The sequence below is a fragment of the Electrona antarctica genome (genome assembly GCF_951216825.1).
Source record: "Electrona antarctica genome assembly, chromosome: 5".
Lineage (NCBI taxonomy): Eukaryota > Metazoa > Chordata > Actinopteri > Myctophiformes > Myctophidae > Electrona > Electrona antarctica.
Window position 1 is genome coordinate 54961885 of NC_136810.1, and position 19924 is coordinate 54981808.

At 42.1% G+C, this 19924-nt stretch overlaps 1 protein-coding gene across 1 annotated transcript; it reads left to right on the forward strand.

Moving 5' to 3' along the window:
• The first annotated feature begins 15784 nt into the window (after positions 1–15784).
• LOC306923121 (fructose-2,6-bisphosphatase TIGAR B-like) lies at positions 15785–18125 on the forward strand. Its single transcript, XM_079501145.1, has 2 exons — positions 15785–15905; positions 16883–18125. The coding sequence occupies exon 2, from the start codon at positions 17076–17078 to the stop codon at positions 17982–17984; it is 909 nt and encodes a 302-aa protein (XP_079357271.1). The 5' UTR covers positions 15785–15905; positions 16883–17075; the 3' UTR covers positions 17985–18125.
• Positions 18126–19924: the final 1799 nt, after the last annotated feature.

Genomic DNA, 19924 nt, shown 5'->3' on the forward strand with positions numbered 1-19924 from the left:
CATCATAACTAACACAGAGAGGATGGAACAGGGGAAAAAGGTTGTGTAGTTGACAATGATATGTCATCGCTGCACATGGACGAGAAGGAATTAATAGTGTAGCAACATGACTGCAGGTATGTACTGTACAGGTATGCTGTGTGTGTGTGTGTGTGTGTGTGTGTGTGTGTGTGTGTGTGTGTGTGTGTGTGTGTGTGTGTGTGTGTGTGTGTGTGTGTGCGGTGCGCGCCATGTCTGTCAGTACTGGACTGTTATGTGAAGCTTTTCAATGTCTCTGCTCTCATATCGGCAAGAGAATATCCTGTACACTTTCTAATACTTGGTGTATATAGGAAGCACGTACACAGTATATACCCACCATTGTGCACTTTATGAGAACTCAGGTTTATCCTCTCTGACTGAGAGGTGAGATAAGCATTGGAATTTGGCACCTATTTTTAAATAAAGCCATTGCTGGGATGCTCCTTGACTATATTTGTTCCATGTTGGAATTGAACAATAGCACGTATCAGACCCGCTCTAGTGATTTGTTTAAGGCTCAAGGTTCCTCAGGCTTAGACAGAGTTGGGCAAGACAGCTTTTTCTGTCAATGGCCCAACTTTGTGGAATGAACTTCAAAACTCCTTAAAACTGAGCTCCCTGCCATCGTTCGGTCAGTTCAAAGGAATGCTCCAGAACATTTTTCATCGTGATTGCTCCTGCTTCAATTGATTTATTTTACTGGTTGTTCTGCATTTAAGTTCCTTTGTAATTTATCCTGATTTATAATGTTGTGTTTTATGTACTGTTTTTGACTGTATTTGTGAATTGGAACCTCGGCTACATTGAAAATGAGGGCTTGCCCTCAACTGTATTTCCGAGCATAAATAAATGATGATGATGATGATGATGATGATGATGATGATGATGATGATGATATGATATGTCAGGATAGAAGTCACAGTCAAGTGTACTAATTTGACTATATACTGTATAAATGATGAGCTTTTGGGGTAAAATACCGTTCTTCATAAACTGACAAAATGCTATACTTGTCAGCCCTGCTTACGCACACACCATAATCACATTTACATGAATAAAGACTACAGTGCATGCTGAGCTTTGAATGCTCCTGATTGCATTCAGACACTGTAATCATAACATGGCCAGATGCGCCAGAAAGAAATCTAACATTTCAAGCTTAATTGCACATCTTGTGATTTTAAGTTGCTGCTGCATCCTTTGAGTTTTGAATACTTCAACAAGTCTAACGTGAATGAAATAACCACTGCTTGGAAAATGAATCGCTTTGAGGTCTTGTGACGATAATCAGTTGCCTACAGAGTTGCTGTGTAGAGAATATGCTTATCCAATTTTGACCTGAGATCAGATTCTAAAAATGTCTTCTACATCCTGACAGTTTTCTGAAAAAACTATGTTTCTATGTCAGTCGTTCTTCGATTTTTCAAAAAATAGCAGACCTACAAGCTCGTAGCGCGCCACTCGGTGGCGCGCTATGAGCTTGTAGATCTGCTATTTTTCAATAGCTAAATTATAACATAATGTTTAAAACACCAAAAGGGGTTCCCGCCCAAAATGGGTTATATATATACTATAGATATATTTAGATACATTACTGTATACCTTTATACTGTATGTACTAGCTATTCATTCTGAGGTGCATTGTATCTTGTAGTACAGTTTGTGTCAAACTTGACACATGAAAACAGAACAAATGGCTACTGTAAAAGGTCCATTTATAGTATACTGGTGAAAATATGCGAACAGAACAGGACTCTGGAAAAGCAGCAAGTGCCGGCAAGTGGAAATATTCTCCAGCGATGCTCAGCAAGTGTTCACACGTCTCAAAGGGAGAGGATTCGTCAGCGAGGATGGCAAAGAGTCAGCCTCCCGCTAAAAGAACCTCGACAGTTTAATCCTCCCTGTGTCAGGACAAATAGCATGTGGAAGATATCTTGCTCCATCCGTGCTATTTGCCTGTCACCAAACCATGCTATGCCAGCAGGAGATGAATGACTTGAACTCACTCAGTAGTAGTAGGAGGAGAGAGACCATCTTTAGGGTCATCTGCTGGCAAAACTCTGGGGGGGTAGAGAGACAGAGAGAGAGAGAGGGAGAGATTAAATACTGCACGGGCCATTGAACCGCTGTTTGTGGCACACGCACACACGCACGCACGCACGCACGCACGCACGCACGCACGCACGCACGCACGCACGCACGCACACACGCACAGTTACAAAAAAGAAGTCACACAAGAAAGACTCATAGACAACAGCATAGGAGACAGATAATAACAACAAGGCACTGACTCAATAAGGCTGCATTATAACGTGTGGCTCTCTAATAGCAAAAGCCTGGTTTCTTTTAGTTTTTAAGCTGTGTTTTGGAATGCTCAGCAGCAGGGACGGATTAATCCCCACAAGGGCCCCTGGGCCGGTACATTTTTTGGAGGCCCCCTAGCGCACGTGCGCGCAGAAATTTCTAGCTTTTTTGTGTTTTTATCAAATTTTTGACCTAAATTTAACAAAATCAATGGCCAATGAAGGTCCCCAGGAGCTTTCTTTCAGGGCCTCAAACCCATTACAGAGCATTACATTTTCCCAGAAGGGCCCCTGAGAGCCAAGGGCCCCTGGGCCACGGCCCCATTGGCCCAATGGCTAATTTGGCCCTTCTCAGCAGTGCTTTGGCCAAGGATCCCACAGGCGATGCATGTGGTCATAGGGGGAGAGTAGTTCTGATTGTATTATACGACGCTAAACTCACCAACATTGTAGCTGTACTTCATAAGAATCATTCATAGACATGCTACAGCAGTATGAGCTATACTTTCTGTCAGAGTTTGAAAGCGCTCGTTTTCAATAACGCAGCGTCCTGCTGCCTCCTGCATTATGTGCAATTTATAAATAGGTGGCAATCCTGGCCTCCCCCTGGCCATCCGGGGCGCCTGATGGAGGGGAAAGGAACTGGTTGGAATAACGTGTTCCTTCCACACACTACGTCCAACCAGGGAAACTCCCCCTGTCAGGTGTAAAGGAGCGACTTGGACACTCATGCATGGAGCAAGCATGAGTTCAAGTCTGTTGCTCTCCCCAGGTTGGCGGAGGGTCTGTAGAGCCCAGGATCACATTAGATAATTGACACAGGGGTGGAAAAATGGGTTACAAAATCATGGGATCAAAATTTAGGAAAAAAAGAAGAAACAGGTGGCACACAGGACCGCAGAGTGATTTCCAACGAGCGCTTCCAAACTCCAACGCTCCATGTTGCTCAATGTTTTGCCGCTCAGTCTAGATGAGGGGGGGAGGGGTGTATCCCGGTGGAAAAGTGTACACACTTACATCCACTCGCATTACAAGGGGAAAACCGGAAACGCTGCACTAGCGTGAAAATGCATCAACCAGCTGTTTAAAACCCTGGAAGACACGCCTGGGCTAGGCGTTTTCTTGACACCTTGACGCGACTGTGTGGTTACACTCATAAGAAGCCAAATGCAATTTTGTGGAGTCCACAAAGTACTGTGCTGCAACAACTATTACAACTATTAGTAATAGTACAAATGAAAAACGTATATAAGGTAAGCAAGATTTTTTTTTTAAATTGGCACCAGGTGACAAAATGGGTTACAGAATCATGGGATACAAAAAGAAGAAGAAAAGAATAAGAGTTAAAGTTTACAAGAAGTGAAGCATGACCGCACGGCACGCACGCACGCACGCACGCACGCACGCACGCACGCACGCACGCACGCTGCACGCGTACATGGAAAAAAGTGGTACAGGTGCAAGTAACTAAAGTCTGTTTCTCAGAAGAATACAGGGGTTAAGGTTCTTTTGTGTCTCTTTTCTACGATGTCGTAGGAGTACAAGATTCCGCTGCCTGCAATGTTTCTCCTTGCATACTGTGAATAAATCACCTTGAACCCTGAAGGACGTTGCTGAGGATAACCAGTTCCAAGGTAAAGCAGTGATTCTAAGTTCTAACTGGTTATTATCAGTGACAGCTCAGGCAGCAAAGGTGTTGCCTTGATAACCCTCGATGACATATTTACGACCTAACCGGACAGTTACACATCCTGATGGCAAGGGTGAATTTTTGTAACTTATGGTGCAGTTGTTGAGATACCTATATAGCTCTGCTACTGCAAATATCTGTGTTCTCCTATACCAACTGTAAAATGTGATCATTTGAGCGTACAAATGGACACGTAAGTATCCCAGGATTTTTGTGTCCATCTCTGAACCTTACTCACTAAGGGCCGATTCATACTCCTATTTTACCGCTGTTTCGGCGCTGTAGTGCCGAAATGATTTCGGCTCGTCAGACATTTTCAGTAGCACCGAAGAGCCGACTTCAGGACGGTACCCGCCCCCCCGAACCTCAAATGACGTCACATTGTAGGCTCTACAGCGCCGAACCGACTTTTATTCGGCTCTAAAATAGGAGTATGAATCGGCCCTAAGCCAGCCGTTGGCCCCTCATGAGTCCGTCTGAGCTCCTCACTGTCTCAATAAACAAAGAAGCATTGCTCTGTCTACTACACAAGTAACTACACAGTACAATCCTCAATGTCAATGTAAGTCTGAGAGCGTATAAGGGCCCTTAACCCTGTAAGACCCGGATACATTTCCACTTCACCACTTTTCAACCTATCTTCATATACTAGTCCTCACTAATAAACATGATAAAATGGCTACCATTTTTTTCTACTCGGTCTGTGTCTCATAGGAGGACTGTGGGCAGTTCAGAAACCCGTCCACCAGTGACATCATCGCTGGGGAATCCAAGCTATTAGAAACTGCAGGCTTTCTAGTACTGAAAGTTGCAATGCGAAAATGGAAGCCATCGTTCTCATGATAATGAAAATCTAAACATTTTTGTAAAAAAATATTGTTTAAAAGAAATCTGCCTAACGATGATGTCACTGGTGGACGGGTTTCTGAACGGCACACAGTCCTGCTATGAGAAGCAGAAAAAAATGCTGCCATTTTATCATGTTTATTAGTGAGGACCAATTATATGAAGATGGGTTGAAAAGTGGTGAAGTGGTCCTGTAAGGGTTCCATTTGTACAACATTGATGATTTGACTGCTAAGTTAATTACTCAGTTTAATTCAGATTCATGGTTTACATGCATGCTCGTGATGGATGCTAAGGTTACAAAAACAATAGGTGTAGAGGCCGGGTGTGAGCCAGCCATTTACAGCACATACCAAGAATTTTAAATGGATTCTCCACTGGCAGCTATTCAAAACCGCTGATCTGCAGACACGCTTTGCGGTGGCCATATTTCTCTGACAGCACACACCCCACCAAGTGCCCAACAAAACTAATGTGCTGTATTGTACTGAATCAATGCTACTGCTCCTTGAGAATGGACGGCATGTTTAGAAGGGGTTGCTATGCAAATAATGTAGGCTACAATGTAAGTAAACTGTCTAAACTCTTCCTCAGTCCATTCAGAGGAAGAGTTAAATGTCTTTCTTCGGTGCAATAAAGCATGGGCCTGCAGTGTGCGAGAATGTATTTAGTTTCTCTTTATATTGTTCCTCGCTCAGCACCTAGAAGTTCGGTTTGGGGATTTGCATGCATGCCGTTTCCCCCCTTTTTTTTTTACAGTGTAACTAAAGCATATGCCCCAGTAAAACCTTTGCATCCTACAAACATGTAGTCCTACTTGTGCTTTTAAATATTAAAAAATATCCCTGACATTTTGCTCATTTCAGATTACAGAAAAATATAACTTAATAGTTGGTGAAAGGTGAAAGGTGAAAATAGCAGATCTACATCCTCAATGCTTGTCACAATGCGATACAATTATGAGCTTATAGATCTGCTTTTATCTTAATTTGAAATAGGGCAGTACTAGAGTTGTTAAGGTGATGTTCTATTGATTGTTTACTCTGCCTTGTATTATTATTATTTGCTTTGCATTGTTTCTGTGTTTTTCCTGCTGTGTGCTGTTTACTTTTGCTGTTTCCTTTTGTAAAGCACTTTGTAACGTTGTTTTGAAAGGTGCTATAGAAATAAAGCTTTATTATTATTATATGCCTGTTGTTAAGATCCAATTGACCTATAAACTACTAGAGAGGCGTGTGTGCGTGTGTGTGTGTGTGTGTGTGTGTGTGTGTGTGTGTGTGTGTGTGTGTGTGTGTGTGTGTGTGTGTGTGTGTGTGTGTGTGTGCGTGTGGGGGGGCCCTGGGGGGGTGTGGGTGTGTGCGCGCGTGGGCGACTGCGCGTGTAATTTGACGACGGGCCACCATTTGCATGCATGCCGTTTCCTTTTTTTTTACAGTGTAACTAAAGCATATTTCCCAGTAAAACCTTTGCATCCTACAAACATGTATCTACTTGTGCTTTTAAATATAAAAATAAAAATAAAGCTTTCAACCTGGCATCCCTATTTTGGACATTTTGCTCATTTCAGATTGCGTGTGGGGGGGGGGGGCCTGGGGGGGTGTGGGTGTGTGTGTGCACGTGGGCGACGTGACTCATACGAGGTGCAGTGCGGTACACTGTAATTTGACGACGGGCCACCATTCACGATGTATTGTGTGTTCCATACTCTGCTCCATTGTGCGATATGCATGGTGCTTTTGGTGAGATAATATGCCCCAGGCAGTGCTACAGGAATGTACGATTATGAGCTAGTGCAACTCTGCATGCAAGTGGTGTGTATGTCCCTGCAGGGATTGATGAACTTCAGTGGGAATGCTTGTGGGCCCCACCAGTAATTGTATGGGGATTTACAGTGTGAAGCCTCAACTCGAAAGCTATATATGGCCTTTGAAAACTCGGCGGAAAATTTCTGTACAAATATTTAGCATTTTTTGAATTTATCAGAATAACACAGAACAACTTACAAGTGCAAGAGCATAGTGTAATAGGCATGAACCAACAACAGGGTAAATGGTCATTTTAACCCATTTTGACCTGAGATCAGATTCTAAAAATGTCTTCTACATCCTGACAGTTTTCTGAAAAAGCTATGTTTCTGTGTCAATCGTTCTTCGATTTTTCAAAAATAGCAGACCTACAAGCTCGTAGCGCGCCACTCGGTGGCGCGCTATGAGCTTGTAGATCTGCTATTTTTCAATAGCTAAAGCATAACATAATGCTAACACCAAAAGGGGTTCCTGCCGAGAATGGTTAAGTAGAGTCAATGAAAAACAATTTAGTGAAATGATACCAGGTAAACATCAAAACAACTTTGCTATCTAAATAACGTTAATTTAACATATCAATAATGCATGCTGGGTATGTGTAGTGTGTGTAGTAATATTAACATGTATAATATGTATCTGCTTTATCTGTTTTCTATATCGAATTTGGTACCACTGCAATAATGCACTCCAATTTACCTTTAAATTAACGCAACACGTTTAGATAAGAAAAAAGGAAGATCTCGTGTCGCATTTCATGCTAGCTTAACCACTATAATCCAACTAAACAAAGTCTTGACTAGATGAGACTTGACTGGGAGGACACAGTGCCATTAGAATGAAGCCAACATACAAACAAATGTGCATTATGTACACACTGTAAATGTACAGTAAAATACAAACAGTATTAGGGTCATGCTGTAACCTGCAATGAAGAGGAACCCTTATTTAGAGGAATTTACTGTCAACTTTACTAGTGAGGGGGGGGGGGGGGCTGTATTTTTTAAATACAATATTCTTTGTATTTAAAAAATCACACCCGTGTGAACTGAGTGGTGTAAGGTTTTATATAGCTTGATCAGCTCTGATCTGACGTAATGAAATCACACCCGGATGTGATTTCACAACTGGCTTTTTTTGTGCAGAAAAAATGAGCATGGTTGCTACGGTCATCCAGTTCACCCGGGTGTGATTTAATTACGTCAGAAATTATTTTGAACATAGCAACCATGCTCATTTTTTTCTGCACACAAAAGCCAGTTGTAGGAGTGGTTTACACCACTCAAAAATTTACAGAATCTTATTGTGGTGTTTTTGAGGGGCGCTATATAGCCCCTAGGTTTAAGTGTCTATTTGTACGTCTCTAAATGTTTCGATGAATTGAACAAGGTGGACCCTCTCGTAAACAAGTGTAATGCTTAACTGGGTCGTCCACTCACTGTTAACAGTCTTTGTATTGAGTCTGTGCTTGAAATGTACTGTAATTATGCAAACTGTTAATAAATATTTAAATCAATCAATCAATCAATCAATAAATCAATCAATCAAATGTTTGTCTTGTCTATACATAATCTCTGTCCATTGACAATGGACAGAGATTAATGTTTGTTTTGTCTGTCACTGAGCAAATCGGCATATGATGTTATGTATATGATATCGCGTAGATGATAAGGGTTGGTAAAGCGCCCCTCACTTCACACAGGTGTGACTTTTTTATTACAAACGGCCTCATTGAGGACATGCCGTTTCTGTGACTGCAGGGTGTATGTATGGGAGCTGCATCTGGGCTTTTTCCACATACCTCGTTGGTGTGAAAGTGTTCCAGCGGTGTATTTATTTTCTTCTGGTTGCCCTGCAGCTGACGTTCAACTGATGATCCCACAACAGTCGTGGTGAGTTGCACTACAGAGGCAGAAGTACAAGACCGCTTCTTATCAGGCTTTGCTTCTTGTTGATAATAAACCTTTCAGCAGGAAAAGTGTCAATACTGCAATGTACATGTACTCCGTTACAAGTAGAAGTCCCGTGTCTTAGAATGTCTTCTAAATCCTGACAGTTTTCTGAAAGACCCATGTTTCTATGTCAGTGGTGCTAAACCTTTTCCATTAAGGAGCCCCAGAATTATGTATTTGGCCGCGGATCCCCATCTCAAAATATGTTGTTCCAGGGACCCCCCCAAAAGCAAAGATTTGAGTTAAAAACGCTCGCTCTGAAAGAATATATATTCCCAATTTGTGCCACATTTTTCAAAAATAGCAGATCTACAAGCTCGTAGCACGCCACCAAGCTTGTAGATCTGCTATTTTTCAACAGCTAAAGCATAACATAATGCTTAAAAACACCAAAAGTCCTAAAAGTAAAAGTATACTCATATTGCGTAATGTCCTGTTTCACAAGTTCAAAATGTGTACAAGATCTTTTGAAAATAGAATCGGTTATTTTCAAATTTGTTGAATTGGTTAATGTATGTTTTTTTTTTAATGAAAATGTACATTTCCAAAGTAACTAGTAACTAAAGTTTTCAAATAATTGTAGTGAAGTAAAAGTAAAATGTTTGGCACTGAGATGTAGTGGAGTAGAAGTAAAAAGTACTGGGAATTGGAAGTACTCAAGTAAAGTACAAATTCCTCAAAACTGTACTTAAGTACAGTACTTACGTTAAGTAAATGTACTTAGTTACTTTCCACCACTGCCTTTCAGCATCTTCATACTGTATATGACGGAACATAACTGTAAGATGTCACCGGCTTTAACACATTTTGGGCGGGAACCCCTTTTGGTGTTTTAAACATTATGTTATAATTTAGCTATTGAAAAATAGCAGATCTACAAGCTCATAGCGCGCATCAGGATGTAGAAGACATTTTTAGAATCTGATCTCAGGTCAAAATGGGTTAAACAGATGTGTATAGATATAACACGTTCAGAACCATTACCTGTGTATAGCTTTCAGGTATTGGCTACTACTACTACTACTACTACTACTACTATAGTACTTTTTTACCCCACAAGATTGAATTATATTGATCTGAAAGGGACCGCATAAAACATTATTATGCCATACAATGTGAGAGCCAAACAGTTTTGTGATGATAAGCACTCAGAATCAATATAACTCCAACAATAACTATTTTAACCCATTTAGGCCTGACCTCGAAATTTAAAACAATTCTTCTAAATCCTCCAGTTTTCTGAAATAAATATTTTCATGATTTTTCAAAAATAGCAGACCTACAAGCTCGTAGCGCGCCACTCGGTGGCGCGCTATGAGCTTGTAGATCTGCTATTTTTCAATAGCTAAATTATAACATAATGTTTAAAACACCAAAAGGGGTTCCTGCCCAAAATGGGTTTTAACATAACATATTGAGGTAGAAGAATGCTCTGGTACCAAAACTAATATAGTAGTACTTAATTCATTTTGAATGAAAATGTTCCTTTTTTTTAACTAAATTGCAAAACTGCTATTCTACCAGGCTGTTTAGTTTAATGCAAGTGAAGGATGTGCAGTATGTAATCATTATTGAACCAGAGCAAACAGATAATTCGCCGATATCTGATAATTACAGTAAGCCTACATCATTACAGTTACTATAGCAGCTTCACCAAATAAGGCTATCTCATTCAGGATGGAGTTAACCTATTACCACCAGCAGCAATGATCATTTAATTGTACCCACATGGTTTAGCATAGTTGTCAATCTGCTAAAAACCAATAAGTCAAGTTGGGTACAGAGTAAAATCATCATCATTTTTAACAAAATTAACCAAATACAAACGTTACCACATGGACCCAGGTTTGTTTGGTTCCAATTGTATACATTCCCTGACTAAAATTAATGCTGGATTTGACAGTTTAGTGAATTATCTAAGGCTGCAACTATCGATTAGCTTTAGCGATTATTGTGTTGATTACTTCATCAATGAATCGAATAAAACAATCAGTTTTTAGGCATACTTTTCTTTTTTTTAATTAGCAAATAAACGTGAAGAAATCAAATATTATTTTTCTCATAATGAACTAAATGGATTAGTCTTATTAACTTTATTAAGCATTAAGTCATATTAGCCTCATTATAAGCTTTATTTTCGGTGTCGCACAAAAATAGTGAAATGTCATTTCATTCAAAAGTATTATTCCTTTTAAAAATCGATTAAATCAATTAGTTGAAGAATGAGTGCAGAGCCAACAGAAGCCATTGCCTACCTGTCTCTGCTGCAGCCTCACTCACTGCACGCCCAACTACATAATGACTGGAGAAGACACAGCATGTTGGAGAGGCAGGCAGAGCACACCTGAGCTGAAAACCTAGCCTCCAGCTGTGTGTGTGTGTGTGTGTGTGTGTGTGTGTGTGTGTGTGCGTGCGTGCGTGCGTGCGTGCGTGCGTGCGTGCGTGCGTGCGTGCGTGCGTGCGTGCGTGCGTGCGTGCGTGCGTGCGTGCGTGCGCGCGTGCGTGCGCACGTGCGTGTGTGTGTGTGTGTGTGCGTGCGTGCGTGCGTGCGTGCGTGCGTGCGTGCGTGTGTGTGAATTCATCCTATACAAGAACAAAAAAAGAGAGTGAGAAAGAGAGAGAAGGAGGGATTATGTTTCTTTAGTGTGATGGCGTAAAGGGGTGTTTTTTTATCTTCACAAAGACATGAACTATACATAGAACTGAGTTGTGTGCTCTCAGAGTCTTCACTGACACAATAACAATGAGAAAATGGTACCAACAACAATACAAATAGTTTTCAATAGTACTTTTAAAACCTTAATAGTAACTTTTAAAGAGTGCTTTCTTTGGAAACGAACTTTCCATTCGTACTATGCACCACCAATGTGACTGGATTTATTTTTAACCAAATAGCAAGTGTAAATAGTACTGTACTGTACATGACACCACTCAGTTGGTCACCATCCGATTTAGAAGACCTATGAATTATTAAACAATTTCTGCATTCCGATATGAATATAGGCTTACATGATCACAATGTTGTGTGATCATCAGTGGTGGAAAAGTATTCAATGTTATATTTAAGTAAAAGTATCAATACTGCAATGTAGAAATACTCTGTTATAAGTAAAAGTCTGGAATTCAGAATGTACTTGAGTGAAAGTACAAAAGTATTGACATCAAAAAAGTAAAAGTATTCATTGTGCTGAATGTCCCATTTCAAGTTTTCAAATGTTTTCTCTTGAAAATAGCAGATCTACAAGCTCACAATGCGTCGCATCACAGCGCATTGTGAGCTTGTAGACTGACTATTTTCAAATGGACGAAATGTATATAGGGTTGAAGTGGTTAATGTATGTTTTGTAATAATAATCAAAATCTACAAAGTAACTAGTAAGGTTTTCAAATAAATGTTGTGGAGTAAAAGTACAATATTTGGATCCAAGATGTAGGCCTATTGGGGTAGAAGTAAAAGTATTGGAAATTGTAAATACTCAAGTAACTTCAAAATTGTATTTAAGTACAGTAATTAAGTAAATGTAATTTACACCACTGTTGATGGTATGTATGTAGTCTTGAGTGATTCACACAGACGATATAGTAAGTACAGAATGGAAAGAGACAGCCTATAGTAAGTACAGAATGGAAAGAGACAGCCTATAGTAAGTACAGAATGGAAAGAGACAGCCTATAGTAAGTACAGAATGGAAAGAGACAGCCTATAGTAAGTACAGAATGGAAGGAGACAGCCTATAGTAAGTACAGAATGGAAAGAGACAGCCTATAATAAGTACAGAATGGAAAGAGACAGCCTATAGTAAGTACAGAATGGAAAGAGACAGCCTATAGTAAGTACAGAATGGAAGAGACAGCCTATAGTAAGTACAGAATGGAAGAGACAGCCTATAGTAAGTACAGAATGGAAAGAGACAGCCTATAGTAAGCACAGAATGGAAAGAGACAGCCTATAGTAAGTACAGAATGAAAGAGACAGCCTATAGTAAGCACAGAATGGAAAGAGACAGCCTATAGTAAGCACAGAATGGAAGAGACATATACACAGAATGGAAAGAGAGTCGAGACAGCCTATAGTAAGCACAGAATGGAAGAGACAGCCTATAGTAAGCACAGAATGGAAGAGACATATATACAGAATGGAAAGAGACAGCCTATAGTAAGCACAGAATGGAAGAGACAGTCTATAGTAAGTACAGAATGGAAGAGACAGCCTATAGTAAGTACAGAATGGAAGAGACAGCCTATAGTAAGTACAGAATGGAAAGAGACAGCCTATAGTAAGTACAGAATGGAAAGAGACAGCCTATAGTAAGCACAGAATGAAAGAGACAGCCTATAGTAAGTACAGAATGGAAAGAGACAGTCTATAGTAAGTACAGAATGAAAGAGACAGCCTATAGTAAGTACAGAATGAAAGAGACAGCCTATAGTAAGTACAGAATGAAAGAGACAGTCTATAGTAAGTACAGAATGAAAGAGACAGCCTATAGTAAGTACAGAATGAAAGAGACAGCCTATAGTAAGTACAGAATGGAAAGAGACAGTCTATAGTAAGTACAGAATGGAAAGAGACAGCCTATAGTAAGTACAGAATGGAAAGAGACAGTCTATAGTAAGTACAGAATGGAAAGAGACAGTCTATAGTAAGTACAGAATGAAAGAGACAGCCTATAGTAAGTACAGAATGAAAGAGACAGCCTATAGTAAGTACAGAATGAAAGAGACAGCCTATAGTAAGTACAGAATGGAAAGAGACAGCCTATAGTAAGTACAGAATGGAAGGAGACAGCCTATAGTAAGCACAGAATGGAAAGAGACAGCCTATAGTAAGTACAGAATGGAAGGAGACAGCCTATAGTAAGTACAGAATGGAAAGAGACAGCCTATAGTAAGTACAGAATGGAAGGAGACAGCCTATAGTAAGTACAGAATGGAAAGAGACAGCCTATAGTAAGTACAGAATGGAAAGAGACAGCCTATAGTAAGTACAGAATGGAAAGAGACAGCCTATAGTAAGTACAGAATGGAAAGAGACAGCCTATAGTAAGTACAGAATGGAAGGAGACAGCCTATAGTAAGTACAGAATGGAAAGAGACAGCCTATAGTAAGTACAGAATGGAAAGAGACAGCCTATAGTAAGTACAGAATGGAAAGAGACAGCCTATAGTAAGTACAGAATGGAAAGAGACAGCCTATAGTAAGCACAGAATGGAAAGAGACAGCCTATAGTAAGTACAGAATGGAAAGAGACAGCCTATAGTAAGTACAGAATGGAAAGAGACAGCCTATAGTAAGCACAGAATGGAAGAGACAGCCTATAGTAAGTACAGAATGGAAAGAGACAGCCTATAGTAAGTACAGAATGGAAAGAGACAGCCTATAGTAAGTACAGAATGGAAAGAGACAGCCTATAGTAAGTACAGAATGGAAAGAGACAGCCTATAGTAAGTACAGAATGGAAAGAGACAGCCTATAGTAAGTACAGAATGGAAAGAGACAGCCTATAGTAAGCACAGAATGAAAGAGACAGCCTATAGTAAGCACAGAATGGAAAGAGACAGCCTATAGTAAGTACAGAATGGAAAGAGACAGCCTATAGTAAGTACAGAATGGAAAGAGACAGCCTATAGTAAGTACAGAATGGAAAGAGACAGCCTATAGTAAGCACAGAATGGAAAGAGACAGTCTATAGTAAGTACAGAATGGAAAGAGACAGCCTATAGTAAGTACAGAATGGAAAGAGACAGCCTATAGTAAGTACAGAATGGAAAGAGACAGCCTATAGTAAGTACAGAATGGAAAGAGACAGCCTATAGTAAGTACAGAATGGAAAGAGACAGCCTATAGTAAGTACAGAATGGAAAGAGACAGTCTATAGTAAGCACAGAATGGAAAGAGACAGCCTATAGTAAGTACAGAATGGAAAGAGACAGCCTATAGTAAGTACAGAATGGAAAGAGACAGCCAGGAGCGTGCCAGAAAGAAAGAACCTTAATGTGACTGACGTAGCACTCCATCTAGTGTTGGATCAGTTCACCATTGCTTGAAAAGGGAAAAAAAGGTTAAAAAACAACAACAAAAAAAGAAACAACATACAGATGCAAACACACGTTCAAAATATTAGGCTACGTATTTTTCCTTGTATTTATCGCACAATTTGGCAAAAGAGAATAATTATGATTTATTATAACAAGATATGACTTACTGACCTATTTCACACATTATCCAACAACACATAATATAGTGTATTATGAAACTGATGTTGTTATTGAGAATATCAGGAATGAATCAAAGAGGTCGGGTCGGGGGTGGCTTATTGTCGGTTTCAGCCGGTAACACGCGGGAGTCTAGCTGTCCCCTAGACCCCTGAGAGATGGATTGCTGAGGTGGAGCGCCACACCTACCACTCAGCTCCCACTCCCAGTGCTGAGTTGGCGCTGAGTTGGCGGTGCCCGGGATCGAACCCATGAACTTGTGGTCCAAAGGCGAGAGCTCTATACCGACTGAGCTACCCGGACACCAAGGTTATTGATTGTGGACTGAAATGAAAATGGTCAGTCTATCAGTAAATTATGATATGAATTAATGATGATTCAGCCTTAAAAAAATCTTAATATAGCCGTGTTATGATATGCTGATATGTTTTTATTAGTGGTCTATGCAATAACAAGCACCTGAGTTGGAAGCTTAGTAGCTTAGTCGGGCGGCGGTGGCTCAGGGGTAGAGTGCCTGGATGGTAACCACAAGGTTGCCAGTTCGAACCCGGGCTCCCCCAGAGTTAGTGTCGAAGTGTCCTTGAGCAAGACACTGAACCCCTAATTGCTCCCGATGTGCTGGTTGGTGCCTTGCATGGTTTCCGTTGCCATCGGTGTATGAATGTGTGTGTGAATGGGTGAATGTAATGCACTGTAAAGCGCCTTGGATAAAGGTGCTATATAAATGCACCATTTACCATTTACCTAGGAGCCTGCTTTCCTCCTTCTTATTCCGGTTTGTGGTTTGCCTGCCTGATGACTACAAATCAAAATCAGGGACTACAACATGACGCAAGTTATTGTAGCACTCTGAATTTAATTGAGAATTGAATTGAGCTATTGAGAATTAAATTGAGTAGAAGAATAAACTGTTCACTAATGGAGAGGTCCTAACAACCTCCTGACAGTAGGGGGTGCCTACGCTGCAGGGAACTACACTAGCAGCTACACACCACACTCACAGCTAAACAGGAAGTGAATACTTCAGATGCTAGTTTGGGGAGACAACAGTGTGCCCTTTTCTTCTGTTTTTCAGGTAAATGTAATGATTCCAGCAAGGGAGAAAGGTAGAATAGTGTAGGCCTAATAGAAAATAGGACAGTCTGTTTATCTGTTTCAGTTCAGGAGTAGTTTGATGCAACATGATTGTAGGAATGATCAATGTGATCAGAATGTGTCTGTATTGTAATTGTATTGATACTGGTAGTCCACTGAGTTAATACATTAATATGGAGGTAGCCTACTGATGTGAATGAAAAGGAAAATGCATAATTTGTCTGTGGAAATGTGAGAAGGTTAAATCCATGAGGGGATGAGTTTAAAATAGAGATGTTAAAATGTTATGATTGTTATGGCTAAGAGTTATACTGAATATACTACTACTACTATTTATACTACTTAAGAATGTTTGGGTCATCTTTAATGAGGTTTATCTTGTTTTTTTCTTTAATGTGGTTATTAAAGCTGCTATAAGCAATAATATGTCAAACATTTAATGACCTTTTTATTTTTATTTTCTTTGGTATTCAGACAGACAGCAATGGGTAGAACGCTCCCCAAAAATGTAGTCTCTGTGACACATCTAGGGGCCCCAATCTGCATTCAAAGATTTTCCTAGAAGCTTTGTCATTGGTCGATTTACCTGTCTGCTTCCTGATTGGTTACTCATTGCGACCGGGTTTTTTTCGACCAATGACAAAGCTTCTAGGAACATCTTTGAATGCAGATTGCGGCCCCTAGATGTGTCACAGAGACTACATTTTTTTGGGAGCGTTCTAACCATTGCTGGCTGTCTGAATACATAATAAAAAATAAATAAAAAGGTAATTAAAATTGACATATTATTGCTTATAGCAGCTTTAATTCATGGATGGTAATGTATTATCTGAAAACACACACCACACTCACAGCTAAACAGGAAGTGAATACTTCAGATGCTAGTTTGAAGACAACGTGGTGTTCTGTGCAAGTGTGCAGCAGAGTAAACAGTGTGCCCTTTCTTCTGTTTTTCAGAAATAAATCAAAATAATTAAATATGATACAGTGGCTGGTGTATTCCACGTCAGACCTGTAACATTATCATCCGCTTCCGACCAGATCATACAACAAAAAAGGAATGCTTCCCAGGCTAGAAGCCTAGGATTACGAATGCGATTGGTCGGTTGACGGCGCGACAGTCGTCATGACATCATGAGTGACGTCGCCAATGACCCCCAAACAGGAAGTACACTGTACGGCACTCAGTCAGTCACCCAACCCCAACTGGGTGAACATGTTTACCTTCAGCCTGACATTTGTCCGGCATGGAGAGACACAGCACAACAGAGACAAGCTGATACAAGGTGAAGGCGTGGACACGGTGCTGTCGGAAACTGGACTCCAACAGGCGGAGGCAGCGGGACAGCACCTCAGAGACCTCCGCTTCCACAACGTGCTCGTCAGCGACCTTCAGCGGGCCCGCCAGACCGCCGAGGCCATCCTGAGGAACAATGCTCACTGCTCTGACACGGAGATGTTTCTGGACCCTTTACTCAGAGAGAGGGCTTTTGGCGTAGCCGAAGGACGCCGAATAGAAGACCTGAAGAACATGGCCAACGCCGCCGGCCAGTCGTGTCGAGACTACACCCCCCCGGGAGGAGAGACCTTGGACCAGGTGAGGCTGCGATTTGAGAAGTTCCTCAGAGTCTTGTTCCGACGGTTGGTCGACGAGCACGGCTGGGACACGGGACGTGGCGACACCGCCGCGCCAGAGGTAGCAGCGGGAGCCGCGGCGGACCACCCTAACCCCGATCCTTGCCCCGACGACGTGGTCCTCCCCGCCGGCCTCCCCGACGACGGGCTGTGTGGCACGCGGGTCCACGCCCTGGTGGTGAGCCACGGCGCGTACATCCGCGTGGCCGTCAGGCACCTCGTGGAGGACCTGCACTGCTCTCTGCCGCCGGGGCTGAAGACGCACCAGGCGTTCGCTCCCTGCCCCAACACCGGCATCGGCCGCTTCGTCGTCACGTTGAGCCGACGGGACGGGGGCGACGCCGGGCCGCCGCTGCTGTCCTCCGTTCGCTGTGTGTTCGCCAACAGGACGGACCACCTGGCAAAACTCAAAGACCTTCAGTAGCGGTGCAGGCCCCCTAGAGCGGCTGGCCAACGTTGAAGCCGCCAATACCCTGCTGGCCAAAGCTGGAACTGCAGGATGTTCCGAGACGTTCGTGGACATGGACCGACGTTCAGTGATCTCATGACGCAAAAGTGCATCAAAAGTGGTACTTCGGACAGACTTCCGGCCGCTTCAAACGCCACTGAGCAACATGAATAGCTGTCTCTAGGTCTCTAGATTATATCAGAGCCATAGAGTAAGACAGAGTTACGCAAACTCCGTTCACTTCATGGGGCCAGTCCAATGGCGGCTCTCCTACAGACTTCTATTGAGCATGGGAACAACTGGATGTTTTCCGGAGTGCATTGGAGTCCATGGGCTCGCGCGAGTACATGAACCACGTGACCGTGCTGTTTTCTGCAACTCTTCTATTAGATGGCGCTGGATTATATATAACTCTATGGTAGCACGGTGGTACGGCGACAGTCACGAGAGCAGTCGGGCACTGCCAAGTGTTAGCCCCACCCCCAGAGTGTGCAATCAGAGAGCTCAGCGGCCGGTGTCACTCACATTACCCTCCCCCTGCTGGGCAGACTATAGTGCGACTTCACTGTCACACGGCAGCGCTGGTGGAAGCTGTGCTGATATCAGAGGGTCTGGGTCATTTCTCCGACCCCTACCTTCATCGAGGTGACGAAGGTGGAGCTGGCGGACGCACGGTGACATGACAGTCGAGGAGACGGAGAACGCCGCCGACAACATCCTCAACGGGAGCGGCAACGCTCCCCCGCCCCACCATGGCCTCCCCCCTCCCCCTCCTCGCTGGAGGAGAGGGAGGTGCTGCCGGGAGGAGAGGCAGTAGAGGAGGAGGAGGAGGCGGAGGGACGACACAGAAACCCTGGAGAAAGCCGTTTGTCTGTCCGAAACGTTGGTCTCATCTCTGTGTACACCAGGGGTGGGCAACTTTGACGATGGAGAGGGCCAATATATTTCCACACTCACTCCAGAGGGGCCGCGTTGCATATTACTGTCGTAGCAAAAATAGCCGATCTACAAGCTCAAAGTGCGACGCGTTTTGAGCTTGTAGATCGGCTATTTTTGCTATATTTGAATTGAATATTGTATTTTCTGCTTTGTTTTTATTAGAATCCTGAAAAGTAACCTATTGATTTTCAAATGCTTTTAGTTATGATAACTTTATGAACTAAATACAAATACACTGGACACAAAAATACAATAACATTTTAATACTAGTCATGTAATACTAGTCATTAAGTATACTAGTCATTTAATACTAGTCATTAGGTATAATTAAAGCGGGTCATGTTTGCATGTTTGGAATTGTAACAGCTGAAATCAATACTATATCAGTATTCTGATAATAACCTGCGGGCCGCATTAAGTGAAGGTGGGGGCCACATGTGGCCCCCGGGCCGCCAGTTGCCCACCCCTGGTGTACACAATAAAACTTTTGGCATTGGCACAGCTAGTGTGCGGCTATACATTATTTCATTATCACGACACAGAAGCCTGCCTGTGATTGGAGGAGGGGTGCAGAGGAACAGTGGCCTATTGGACGTGTGAAAAAAGGGCACCTTGTGCGGCGTATGTAACCGCCGGTTGCCTCAATAGTGTGAGATTTATATATTTTGGGCCATACATTATTAGATTATTAGAGAAGCTTTTAATCCAGAATTGATCGATTGGTCGCCATGGGCCACATACTGTAAGTGTACACTGTCCAGAGGGTAAAAGGACAGGTGCTCTAGCACCACCTAGTGTCTATCTGTGCGCACAGAATGGCACATTTTTGATGAATTGAAAATGGTGGGCCCTATTGTAAACAAGTGTAATGCTTTATGGTGTCGTCCACTCACTGTTAACAGTTTTTTGTATTGAGTTGTACTTGAAATGTACTGTAATTCTGCAAACTGTTAATAAATCAATCAATCAATCAATCA

Bases quoted from the DNA above. Each gene is read 5' to 3' on its own strand.
- LOC306923121 (XM_079501145.1), top strand. From the start codon at position 17,076: ATGACCCCCAAACAGGAAGTACACTGTACGGCACTCAGTCAGTCACCC.